Raw genomic sequence first — 13,324 nt, 5'->3', positions numbered from 1 at the left:
CAATAGTTGCATTCTAGATCCCTTTTGCAGTGGAGGCAAAATTGCTGCTCTTACAATCAGATTACTGACTACTATTTCTAAACTCCGTAAATAATAACTTCTGAGCAAATATCTACCAAGGTAGATGTTCATGAATCTGTGGCACTTTTATCTTGAATACCTTGGAATCCAGGGACACATTGGCAGGAGAAAGTTTCTCCCCTGCTGATGCAGGTTCCTCCATTCAAACACCGCCCACCTCCATCACAGAGGTCCACCGCATCCAGACACTCCTCCCCAGTCCTGCCGGGTGGGCAAAGACATTGGTAACCACCGACCTTCTCCAAACAGGTGGAATTAGGCCCACATGGGTTACGGGAGCACTGGTCGGTATTATCATCGCAAGTTGGGCCTGTGATCAAAACAACGACATTCATATTTAACCTATTTGAAATAAATTATAGTTTGATGTTTACCATTCTTTAAAGCATTTTTAAAACCCATAAATCAACTGAATTGAAAGGATACATTCTAACAAAGGTGTTTGTTAGTACAGAAATTATATTAATTTTATTATAACGATTGTCTAAAGATTGCCTGAATAAAAAATCATCCTTCATGTTATTTTGCAGAGTTACTGAAATAGAAAAAGCTTTAATAACAATAGGCATATGCATGTAACTACCTTAATATTTCAATACTGATATAGTAAACCCTGTATTCTTGTAACACTTGATTAATAAACAGGTCATTGGGTTTGTGTATATAAATAATTGAAACCAGCATTGCTTCACAAACCTGTAAACTCTTCAGTACAATTACAGGTAAACCCATCCACATCGTCCAGACAGGTGGCTCCATTAGAGCAAGGACTTGATGCACAGTCATCCCGATTGACCTCACAGTCCCGACCTATGAACCCTGGTTGACATTCACATGTATAGATATGAGAAACGCCCTCTCCTGTCCCAGCCTGACACGATCCTCCATTGAGACAGGGATCATCATCACATGCGTTTCTCTGTCGCTCACAGAGCTGTCCTGCATAACCAGCTTTGCAGAGGCATTCAAACGTGTCGACGAGGTCAAAGCAGGATCCGTTGTTAAGGCAGGGGTCACTGGAGCAAAGGTCAATATCCACTTCACACTGTGGACCCTCATACCCTGAGGAAGTGCAAATAAAAAAAATGAATCAAAAATATTGCATGTGATCTGATTTGATTTGCATTTGGTCAGACAATATAAACTATGTCTGAGGGACAACAAATAATTTTCCAGATAAGAAAAGGAATAGTACAAGTTACAACAGAAAACAACATCATAAACATATTACACAAAGTAATATATACACAAGTTTATAAAATATGTACAAATTATGATTGCACTTAATGTGATGGTGTTGTGAAAACAAGAATGAAGTGATTTAATGTTAAGAAGTTTGTCAAGCATGAAACCTTCGAGGTGTCAATGAAATTATTCATTCCATGCCCAAAGAGGCTCATCTTCTTTCTTCTTTGTATGAATTTGATACAGATTTTGATGGGAAATGAACATAGTCATAATAGAGTAGTGTTCTTCATATAAAGGTGATGGTATGCTGAGGCAGATTTGACTGTACAAGAAAAAAAAACACTCTACCATCATAATGGCAACCACTTCTCTACCTCTATGATAAACACAACCACACTCTAAATATTTCAATATTCATCATTGCTCCAACATCTGGCCTTTAAAGGCCGTCTGTACTAGTTTCACCAGGGGGATTAGACCACCCTGGAAGGTCACTGGACAGGTGGTTATCTCATAAAATCAGCTCTCAATTAACATAAGAAAAAGAGGATCATGACCAATGGTCACCGATTAGGCATTGTTTGCTTTATAGAGGGCGCAAGTACCTATAAGTAGTGCAGTGGGGCTTTAAGTACTGTGAATGAATTTCAGAGAGGTTTACTAACCAGTGCTACAAGAACAAAGGAATCCATTGACTACATCCTGACAAGTCCCTCCATGCAGACAGGGATGGCTGTGGCACTCGTTGATATCTCTGGAGCAGTTCAACCCAGAGAATCCAGGAGCGCAATCACACTCGTAACCACCACCATCCTCCCCATCCAACACACTGCAGGTAGCAGCATTGAGGCAAGGATTTGGGGAGCACGGGTTAAGCACCATGTCGCAGTCGTTACCATGGTATCCTGGTAAACACTGACATTCGTAGTGTGTCGCAGAGCTGATGCAGGTTGCATTGTTCTGACATGGCAAGGTCTGGCAGAGGTCAAAAGCTACTTCGCATTCCACTCCTAAACAAAACAAGAACATGTATAATGATAAAGTGGCCTAGCTATTCAATAAGTGTACATACTGTTACACAGTGGTGTAACTACATTAACAGAAGATAACACGACCTCCTCCCCCTCCTTAGACGGACTTGCTCTCTTATCTAATTCATTTATCAAGGACTAATTCCTACCATAACACATAACACTCAGTAGCATACTCACACAATTCTTAATGCATAGCATACAGGAGTCTTTACTCTTTTGTCAGCTTACTAAGCAAATAAGATAAAGATACAGAAAACAGTTCACTATTTTTTTGATTAGCTTATCAAATAAGACAAATAGGAATGTGCCAATGACTTCTACCGTCTCGGTTCCAGAAGAGCTCTACTCACCTGTAAATCCAGGAAGACATACACAAGAATAACTATTGACAAGATCTACACAGGTCCCATTATGTAGACACGGCTGGTAGAGTGCACAGTCATCAATATCAATCTCGCAGTCTCTGCCACTGAAGCCTGAAGCGCATATGCATTGAAAGCTGCCTGTGAGGTCAACACAGGTCGCACCATTCTGACAGGGGTCGGATGCACATTCGTTGATATCTAAGAAAGAAGTGAAGTTAGAATATAAAAACATTATAATCTCTACTACTCACCATGTCTTACACATTATAGGAGCCAGACAGTCACTTAAAGAAAAAAATTACATATCATTATGTGTTCACGTAGTGTATACCAAAGCATACGATATAACAATTATAGAACAATTAGTTCACTCACTATTTTAGACATACATTCTTTAATAATTGCTTACAAATCTACCCATAGGTAAAAACAGAAGAACACTGACATTATTTTTTGTGTATTAGTACAATGGTAACCATGAAAATCATGGGTTGTGTATAAAGGAATACTCCATATTTACAAAGAAATGGTCGACACTTCTTGAGCCTATTAATCAGCTGTTACAACACATGTACATGTCAAAGGCATCAATTACAAGAGGAATTCGTTATTACATTTTTGTATGCAATAAATAACAAATCATATATGAGTTCAATTATATTGGGATTGTTACCTGTGCACTCCTGCACTGATTGTGCTCCGCTGCTATTGGTGGAGAGTTGTCCAGGGCAAAGGTCACATGACGTCTGTTGCGCACGACTTTGATAGGAGCCCAATGGACATGGATTGCAAGGATCAACACCAGAGAGGGAGAAGGCACCGGGTGTGCATGGCTCTATTGGGAGGGGAATAACAAATGATGTAGTACCACATATCAGTGTTAATATACCATGTTGTAATGTAATTAAATGTTAAGCACAGATCTTTGTTAAGCGCCTCGTTACAAATTGTTTTATTCACCTGTTACGAATGATAATAAACAAAATTGAATAGCGAATTGCATACATTATGTGTTGTTAGGTAAGACAAGTCCAGTGGCGGATCCAGGGGGGGGCCGAAACGGCCGCGGCCCCCCCCCCCCCTATTGGCGGCGCAAAAAAAAAAAAAAAAAAAAAAAAAAAAAAGAGGAAGAAAAGAAGAGAAAAAAAAAAGGAGAAGAGGAGAAGAAAAAAAGGAGAAGAGAAAAGAAAGGAGAAGGGAAAAGAAAAGGGAAGAGAAGAGAAAAGTGAAAATGAAAGATAAAGAAGAAAGCCCAACTCCCCCCCCCCCCCCTCCCTCCCACTCCGGGGTCGGAGGGACCGAATTTGTGTTCCCAAAAATTCCGATAAAGAGTTACTTTTTTCACGCAACAAAGTCCGGCCCGTAATACACAAAAATCCGGCCCGTACTGACTTACACCGGAGATAGAGGGGTGCTTTCAAAGAGAGGGAACATACATGTGCGTACCCTATACTGAGTGGGTGGGGGGGGAAGAGAAAAGTCGGTGAGAAAGGGGGAAAGACAAGGAAATGGCGCTAAGTGACAGTAGTGACGGATAAGGGAAAACTTTAATCGGGAGATTTGGGGTCATTCCAGAAGGCTTGGCAAACGTTATTGAATAGAGGGGGCCGGGCCTGCCGCATAAAATCTCGAGCCGCGGATTCAAAGTTAAACGTAAAAAACAGCCCCTGCGCTACAAAGGTCATCACTCTTTAGTGAGAAATTTGAAAAGGGCACAATATTTTTGATGTCTTTTAAAAAGAAGCTATATACTCAACAGTCAAATTTTAAATTAACGGTAGGGCCGCTTCATAACTCTTATTTTGTCCTTCATTTGGATTCAGCTCATACCAACTCGCTTGTGCTTGTATTTGAACTCATGTTGGTAGTAATCATGGACAGGGGCGGCAATCCTGGGCCCGATAGGGAGACATGTCCCCCAGGAAATTTAGAAATATAGCTAGAAAAAAAAATACAGCGGAATTTTCTAGAATGCATAATTTCAACATTGCAAAATCTCGCTTGGTCGCTACGCCCCGGCCCTCGCCCGATTACACAAAATTTATGATATGACGCTCCCAGCCGTGATTTTTTGTGTGCTATCACAATCATGATTGTTTCATTTTCCCTTTAAAGCAGGCGCGTAGCCAGGAGCGGTAGGGGCAGTTAGAGGACATAGGACGAAAAAGGAGCAGACAAAGAAAAAATATTGAAAATAGAGAACGGTACAACGAATCGTCTTCTTTCTCTAATAGTTTAATGAAATGTAAAAGCTTCCGCGTTTCGCTCGGTCGGGGGGGGGGGGGGCAACTGAAATCAGACAAGGAATGGTAAAACGAATCGTCTTCTTTGTCTAATAATTTAATGAAACGTCAGAAGTTTACGCGCTATGCGCGGGCGGGGGAAAACTGAATTCAAACAAGGATTAAGAGACGAGAATGGAACAACGAATCATCTTCTTTCTCTAATAATTTAATGAAACGTCAAAGCTTCCGCGCTTCCCGCGGGAGGGGGTAAACTGAATTCAAGCAAGGATTAAGAGACGAGAATAGTACAACGATTAGTCTTCCTCCTCTAATATTGTAATAAAACGTGAAAGCTTACGCGCTACGCGCGGGCGGGGAAAAACTGAATTCAGACAAGGATTAAGAGTCGAGAATGGTACAAAGAATTGTCTCCTTTCCCTTATAATTTAATGAAACGACAAAGCTTCCGCGCTTCGCGCGGGAGGGGGGGGGGGGCACTCAATTCAGACAAGGATAAGGAGTCGAGGACGGTACAAAGATTCGTCTTCTTTCTCTAATAATTTCATTAAACTATGAAAGGCCAAAGCTTCCGTGCTTCGCGTGGGAGGGAGGGGGGGGGGTGATTTTAGTCAAGTAATAAGAGTCGAGAATGGTACAACAAATCTTCTTATTTTTCTAATAATTAATGAAACGTCAAAGCTTCCACGCTTTGCGCGGGAGGGGGAAAACTGAATTTAAACAAGGATTAAGAGACGAGAATTAGTACAAAGAATCGTCTCCTTTCCCTTATAATTTAATGAAACGTCAAAGCATCGCGCTTCACGCGGGAGGGGGGGGGGCTCTCAATTCAGACAAGATAAGGAGTCGAGGACGGTACAAAGAATCGTCTTCTTTCTCTAATAATTTCATTAAACTATGAAAGGCCAAAGCTTCCGTGCTTCGAGCGGGAGGGAGGGGGCTGAATTTAGTCAAGTAATAAGAGTCGAGGATGGTACAACAAATCTTCTTCTTTCTTTAATAATTAATGAACTTCAAAGCTTCCGCGCTTCGCGCTGGAGAGGGAAAAACTGAATTCAAACAAGGATTAAGAGTCGAGAATAGTACAAAGAATCGTCTCCTTTCCCTTATAATTAAAGAAAACGTCAAAGCTTCCGCGCTTCGCGCGGGAGGGGGGGGGGAACTCAATTCAGAGAAGGATTAAGAGTGAAAAATGGAACAACGAATCATCTTTCTCTAATAATTTCATTAAACTACGAAAGGCCAAAGTTTCCGTGCTTCGCGCGGGAGGGGGAAAACTGAATTCAAACAAGGATTAAGAGTCGAGAATGGTACAACAAATCTTCTTTTTTTCTCTAATAATATTAATGAAAGGCCAAAGCTTCCGCGCTTCGCGCGGGCGGGAGGAAACGGAATTCAGACAAGGATTAAGAGTCAAGAATGGTACAACAAATCGTCTTCTTTCTCCTACAATTAAAGAAAGGTCAAAGCTTCCGCGCTTCGCGCGTAATGGGGGGGGGGGGGAGGAGGGGATAGCAAGCTGCCCGAATATGAGTTTTTGATATCTTTTCTAGTTTATTTTGGTGATAAATAACACTTTAACAAAATACATATCATGCTCAAATTGTTGCTCGGTCGATTCGCTCACTATTTCGAATTGTGAAACCAGAAAATTACTTTTCGGGCAAGAGGCTATGGCCCCCCCCCCCTCCCCCCCCCCCCCCCCCCCCCCCCCCCCCCCCCCCCCCCCCCCCCGATGAAAATGTCAAAAATTGTACCGGTATGGTGCTTCTAATATGACCTTGTCAGTATTGGTATGTTGAGTTGAAAAAACGGTCTGCGCAACTTTCAAATTTCCGGCCCCCCCTATTGGAAAATCCTGGATCCGCGCCTGAAGTCATAATGTTCGTTCTACCTAGCAACAATTAATGTATGCAATTCATATTCAGACTATTGAAACTAATATTATTGGTATCAGGTGAATACAATATAATTTGTAACAATGCAATTAAAGAAAGATTGGTGCTTTCAATTATATTACGAAACTGGCCTATCAAAAAAAGGACATTATGATACATCATGTTTTACATCCGTCATATATTTTATATTTGTAATAGCATTACACCCAAAGTACAAACTTGACAATACTGATCAGATTTCCCCATTTTGTGTTTGTTTTCTCTCAACTTAGCATTAAATAATAAGATCAAATGTTATCTCAATCTTCATCATACATTTTTACCTTATACACTGAGAAAGTTATGAAGAAAATTATTGCCTAACTGTAATTTTCCAAGCAAGTATGCATACCGAAATATATCATTATACTTTTAACAAAACTAAAGGCAAAAGAATCATATGAATATTTATAAGTATTCACATTTGTTACTTACAAATATCAAGATTCAAGATTTTAAGACATTTTATTTAGCAATCACCATGAAAATATATAAAAATGATACAAAATATAGTATGGAATATAGAAGGGACCCAAAGAAAAGCAAATGTTTGCCTGGAATTGCCCTGAAAGAGAGAGAAGAAACAACAAGAGCAAAACAGAAACCAAGTAGATACAGAGTAAAATGAATCAATAGTAGATAGTTTAGGGTAACAATAACTTATTATAAAAGACACTAAAATTTACTAAAGTTTCCTTCCTTTTGACTTACCCATACATTGTTGCATTTCAATGCATCCAGAAGCCAATGTGGTGGTTCCGTTAGGGCACTGAAGGCACGTAGTGCTCAGAGGGAGAGACTGGTAAGATCCAATAGGACACCGCTGACATGGGGCTACGCCAGTGGATGAGAAATGGCCCACCTCACAGACACCTGAAAAATAATCAACAGGTTATGATAATTAGTGAGGAATTAAACCAATTAAAACATATAAGCAAAAAAGTTATTCGCAATTCAAGACAAGTCGCATAAGGGGAAGAAACAAGGTAGTCAAAGAAGTCACTGAAGATAGAGGTGGCAAGTGGTGGGCTTAATGGGTAATTGGGTGCCATCTCCCCAGCAAAACCCATTCTGGCATATAATCTGTTTTGAGGCAGAATGGTGCTAGCATTGTTCTAGAGCATGCTTGAATCCATCCCTTTCTGACTCCAAACTGCTGACATCTAAAGTACCCAGTGAGCCTAAAAATGTGGTAACCTTTTAAATATTTTTTTTTTTTTTTTTTTGTGGTCTCGATCCCCCCTCTCCCCTTTTCTACTCTTCCGGCCAAATAATCTTGGATCGGCTCCTGATGACCATTGTAAAAGCTTTGACTGAATATGTCTTGAAATGCTTCAACAGCTGACTGCTTACCTAAACACTGTGTAGCATTGGTTGACCCTTCTTCTTCTGTCCACTTGCCCTCTTCACATGGGGTACACGCTGTCTGTGCTTCAGAGTCTTGGTAGGTTCCCCTGGGACAGGCCTGGCAAACCTGGGTCACGTTGTCATAGAAGGTCCCCACGATACAAGGAACTGGAATATAATAACAATACTAATAATAGGTCTTATTTACCCAGGGTGGCATCATCAGTATTAATAATGTTCTCCCTGAGGGCCCTGCAATCATATTATTACCCCAGCTTTAGACGAGCTGCTTTGATAAGGCGTGCAAGCATTCAAGTAATTTCTTCCTACGCCGAGATGGATTAGGCCAATTCAGTTAATGACCAGTAGTCACTCTTGCAACTTATTGGGGGTTTTGATCATCGTGTCATGAATATTGATTTAGAAATAATGAAAAATAGAGATCAAACTTTAAAAAGCTGTAAAAAATGTTCTCACAGATATTCTCAAAAAATATATAAAAATTATAACAAATTAAAAGAAATAAATAATAGTTGTATAGGCCTAAATGTCTTCATGTGACTATTCTCTGTCAGTACATTGCTAATATTTCATTACTCTGTTGATATTTTGCTTATTTCACACAGTTTAAACTAGTTAAACATAATAAAAAGGAATGGATGTTTTAAACTATTTCTGCATCATACCACACTGTAGATCTTGATTGTCCGCTGTGAATCCATCATCGCATATGACCTCTGCATAGTCGTATGTCAGTGACTCCTCGTCCAGGGTGATGTTGGCTCCAGAAACATCTGTGAAATCAGGAAAGGTTCCTTCTATGATCTGATCGTAAAGGATATCATTCATGGACACCATGATGTCCTCGGCAGCTCTGGCAGCGTCAAAGTTAGCCAGGCTTGGGTCTTGATCGATGTTTACCACAAAGTCCCATTCAATGGACACCAGGAAAGGACTGTCAGCCTGTCGCTTCAGGCGGTGTTCTGCCTGCTCCTCCGTCTGCAATGCAGAATCCACTTTCCCCTTGCTTCTAAAGAGTCTCCTTTGAGGAATCTCTCTACGGCCTCTTCGTCTGACCTCAAGGTTTGGTCCACATGTGACCTTGACATTATTAGCAGTGCACTGGTCAGACTGGGTGCAGACACTGCTGAAGTCAGTTCCCCGAAGGACTCCCAAGAAGGCATTTGCAATTTGGTTCAGGTTGTCCTGCGTGCCACACGCTCCAGAGAAGTATAGAAGCTCATTTGGAAGGTTACACTGGCCTGGCCTCTTGATAGCTTTTAAGAATGCAAGCACAAATATTTAATCATTATGAAAAAATGTAATGAAATGAATAAAAACATTCAACTATGTCTGTAGCCAAATCATTTATTTCATCCTATGGCGAAAAAATCTACCCTACTTTATTCTTGGTACATTGTATTTGGTATACAAGAGTCTCCAAGGTAGAACTCCCACTTTTCTCGGGTTTCTTATTCAACAGTGAAGATTGTAAAACAAAACATAAAGAATGTCAAAAATCAAATGTTCAAGGAGAGTAGTTTCAACATTAAAGAACTGCTTTTAAAAGGATAAATTTTAGAAACACGGTTAAAAGGGCTGAAGCAACTCTAAACCATTATGTCCATTCAGCTGCATTTATCCATTCCAAGAACTACAAGATGCATGCATGCATCAACTAAAAAGAATTTTTCTTACGAATACCATCTTTTGTTTTACCTGAGCAATCTGGTACATAGGCATGAGGGCTCCAGAGGCCGCTCCCTCCACAAACATAATGTTCAGGGGGCTGCCGGGATGACCGAAGCCTTGGGATGTCATAGTCGTCACTGCAGAAAATGCTGCAGAATCGTCCATACGCCCACTGGTCACAGGACAATGCTCCGTTCCCAGGCGCTCTCAGCTCATTGCAAGTAACAGCTGAAAAATAATGAAGAAGTTATAACTTTGTTTTCATACAGCGCAATGTTCAAATGAATCATGGCAACATTTAATATTTGTTAATGTTTAATAGCCTTCTTGTTCATTTCGACTGTGCTGACAGGCTAGTATATAGATGGCAGGTTTAAATCCCTCTGGTTCCAAAATTTTACCTGACTTGTTTTTAATTACGAGATCGAGCATGCGATCTCTATTTTACTGGGTGCACGCCAACAATTTCTTTAAAACAAAATTCATTATGTTCAGGGGAAACAGCTGCAGAGCAAACTTATGCAGGAGACTTAAGATCACATCTTCAAGAAATAATATTTACAAACATATCATCTTGATACTTCCTATCAATATATAAACATGAAAGAAAAAGTGCTAATTTCTACAACTTACGTGCAACTGATACAGAAAAGTCACATCCAACCGTTTTTCCGTTGTCTGTATTTGAGGCTAGATAGCTGACAACATGTTCTCCCCATGGGAATGTTGCCATATGGTTGTCATGGTTACTGGTGATGAGGAGGTCATCACCAGTAACTTCCTCAAAGACTGGTATTTCCCAGGTGACTTCGGTCAAGACCTCACTGGTGTTGACATGGATGTCAGCAGGGCAGAAGACTACTACAGGAGGTATTTCATCTAGAGTACAAGAGTCAGTGCAATAATACATTATCTGTTCCATCCACAGCAGAGAACCTGGATGACAACTTACATGTACATACATACCTTAAAATTAACTGAAATGAGCTAAACTGACCAAATAAAAAATTGAAATAGACTGAACTAAACAGAACTAAATAGAAATTAATTTCCATTAAATATTTTAATCTTAACTGAACTATTTGAAACAACACAAAACAGGAAAACACTATGGTAAGCTCCACGTCAAAAACAGAACAGAAAGAAATATGACACATCAAAGAAACATAGAACCGAATTAAAGCAAATCTAAACATATTTGAATGGAGCTACATCAAAATCAAATGTGACTTAAATTTGAGAATTGAAACAATGAATAACCTATTTCAAAACCTAAATGTGAGTTTAGGAGTTGCCTTTGATCCCAATTCTAGAGTTTCCTTGGATTTGATTCTGTGTATAATAATTTGATCTAAATCGAACTAGTTAATGCTGAACAAACAAATAATATACATAAGTCAGAAAACAAAGAAAACTGGCTAGAATTGATGTATTCTAAGAAGAACTATCTTTATAAGCTATCAAGATAAATTTGACACATCAATATACCATACACATCTTCAATCATAATAGTCACATTAATACAGCCCTTAAAACTACATTTCTAAGTGGTTTACATCAATAATAATAATAATAATATTTAGTTTTTATATACCGCTTAATACAATGTCTCTAAGCGCTTTACAAATATACTATTGTAATTATTATCTCTAATGTTGTCCGCATTAACATATGCCTTCATTACCTTGCACATAGACAGAGAAAGAGCATGTCACAGAGTTGCCAGCTGAATCTGAAAACGTATAGCTAGCCACAGCATCCTCTGTGAAGTTAAAGGGGGAGATCAGATTTTCAGGCAAGGTGGTCACAGAGAGGACTCCATCGGCATTATCCTGAGCTCTGGGTAGGTCAAAGGGCACTTCTACACCCCAGACTTCAGTACGGATGATTGATATGGGGCCAGGGCAGAATGTCAACGTTGGAGCTACTTCATCTACAAGAGAACATAGAGCAAAATAGATTTGTTCAACGGATATTCAGATACAGCATATCTGTGTCGAGATCTGTAGAGATATTTTCACAGCCATGTCGAGAGGCTTTGTCAGGGAGGTAAACATTTTGAATAAAAGAATTTCAATACTGAGATTTATCATTATCAATCTACGCGTGTATATCAAGAGTAAGCAAATCTTGATATACAGTTGGAATGATTTTACAAAAATGTTTGACAGCTTTGTTGTCATACACATACATGACAGGTTACTTAAAATTTTTGCTCTCTACTAATGCATGTCACATCAATCGCAAATTTAACTTTAGATTTGATTATGATTTAATTTTGATTTGACTTTTGTTAAAGCAACTGATTCTGTTTCAAACAGTGTGGATCACTGCATCATTTCATCGTCCATACCAACGCATGTCACATCGATTGCACCAGCATCTAAGTCCCACTCTCCATCTGCGGCACAGGAGACTGAGTGTACAGCGCCCTCTAAAGTAAGTCCATTGTGGCAGAAGAAGGTGCATTCTGTCCCGTAGTAGAGCTTCTCCATACTGGTGCATGTGGCAGGGTACACATTGATGTTCAGTGGAAGGTCCAGGGGGTCACATCCAACAACTGGTATGCAAAAAGGAAGATTTAAACAAAAAATAGGGGTAGACAAATTTAATACAAAAAAAAACATAAAAAAGAGACAAAGAGAGAGAGAGAGAAAAAAAATCAATAGATATGAGCTTTAGGAAAGTGTATTTTATTCTGGCAACTTCTGCTTAATCCATTAAATAGAGTAAGGTCACAAAATCTAATAGGTGATGCACACTGCTCTACAAAGTCCAAACTTCTACATCACAACTAAAGCATGCACATTTTACAGAAAAGAAAACAGATGAGACAGCGATTTAACAAACATGCAAGATCATAGGTTGCTGTATTTCCCTTCCTCCCTCCTCTAATGAAAATTAACACTTACTATCACAAAAGGGTGTTGTTTCTCTCTGCCAGTGCATGCGTTGCCCTGTGTAGTTACAATGAGTTAGGCTCGGACCAACGAGGGAGTATCCAGTAGCACATTCCACTTCACACTCGCTTCCCCATACGTTGTCACATGATCCAACGACATTACCAAACACGGGCGGGTAGAGAGGCTGACATCTTCTCACTAAAAATGAAATCAATATAAGAGGAAAATAATTGTGAAGATGGATTTAGGATTCAAGTTTCAAAAAATGGTAATGGTTATTTTACCTGACTGCTAACAAAGCATAAATGCTTGTAAGTAAGCAACCAGACGGCCGACGGCTTTAGGTCCTCTCCGAGGGACCTGGTAATGAGGATCAATGCCTCACCAAAGGGCACTAGCGCATCGCTTTGGTTTGAACCCGGGTCATCGGATTACGAGACCACTCCTCTACCGACTGAGCTATCGCGCCTCCTTCTAAGTAAAAGGGTAGCCTCATGAATTTAAATACTACTCTCCCTGATGGATCTCCGATCA

At 39.8% G+C, this 13,324-nt stretch overlaps 1 protein-coding gene across 1 annotated transcript in view; it reads right to left on the bottom strand.

The window, feature by feature from the left end:
• The window catches only part of LOC115925961, a 30,717-nt gene extending 17,733 nt beyond the window's left edge, over window positions 1-12,984 (bottom strand). The window contains exons 1-13 of the mRNA XM_030990037.1: window positions 12,800-12,984; window positions 12,241-12,447; window positions 11,572-11,820; window positions 10,521-10,766; window positions 9,915-10,115; window positions 8,882-9,472; window positions 8,202-8,363; window positions 7,560-7,721; window positions 3,342-3,503; window positions 2,654-2,866; window positions 1,935-2,279; window positions 778-1,143; window positions 161-391 (exon numbers count right to left, since the gene is read on the bottom strand). Of these exons, the coding sequence (XP_030845897.1) occupies window positions 161-391; window positions 778-1,143; window positions 1,935-2,279; window positions 2,654-2,866; window positions 3,342-3,503; window positions 7,560-7,721; window positions 8,202-8,363; window positions 8,882-9,472; window positions 9,915-10,115; window positions 10,521-10,766; window positions 11,572-11,820; window positions 12,241-12,447; window positions 12,800-12,836 (3,172 nt within the window). The 5' untranslated portion in view covers window positions 12,837-12,984. The remainder of the gene's footprint in view (window positions 1-160; window positions 392-777; window positions 1,144-1,934; window positions 2,280-2,653; window positions 2,867-3,341; window positions 3,504-7,559; window positions 7,722-8,201; window positions 8,364-8,881; window positions 9,473-9,914; window positions 10,116-10,520; window positions 10,767-11,571; window positions 11,821-12,240; window positions 12,448-12,799) is intronic.
• Window positions 12,985-13,324: the final 340 nt, after the last annotated feature.

The sequence above is a fragment of the Strongylocentrotus purpuratus genome, unplaced genomic scaffold (genome assembly GCF_000002235.5).
Source record: "Strongylocentrotus purpuratus isolate Spur 01 unplaced genomic scaffold, Spur_5.0 spur5_scaffold_19, whole genome shotgun sequence".
NCBI lineage: Eukaryota > Metazoa > Echinodermata > Echinoidea > Camarodonta > Strongylocentrotidae > Strongylocentrotus > Strongylocentrotus purpuratus.
Note: the sequence above shows the minus strand (reverse complement) of the source record. Positions and strands in the feature narration are given on the sequence as shown.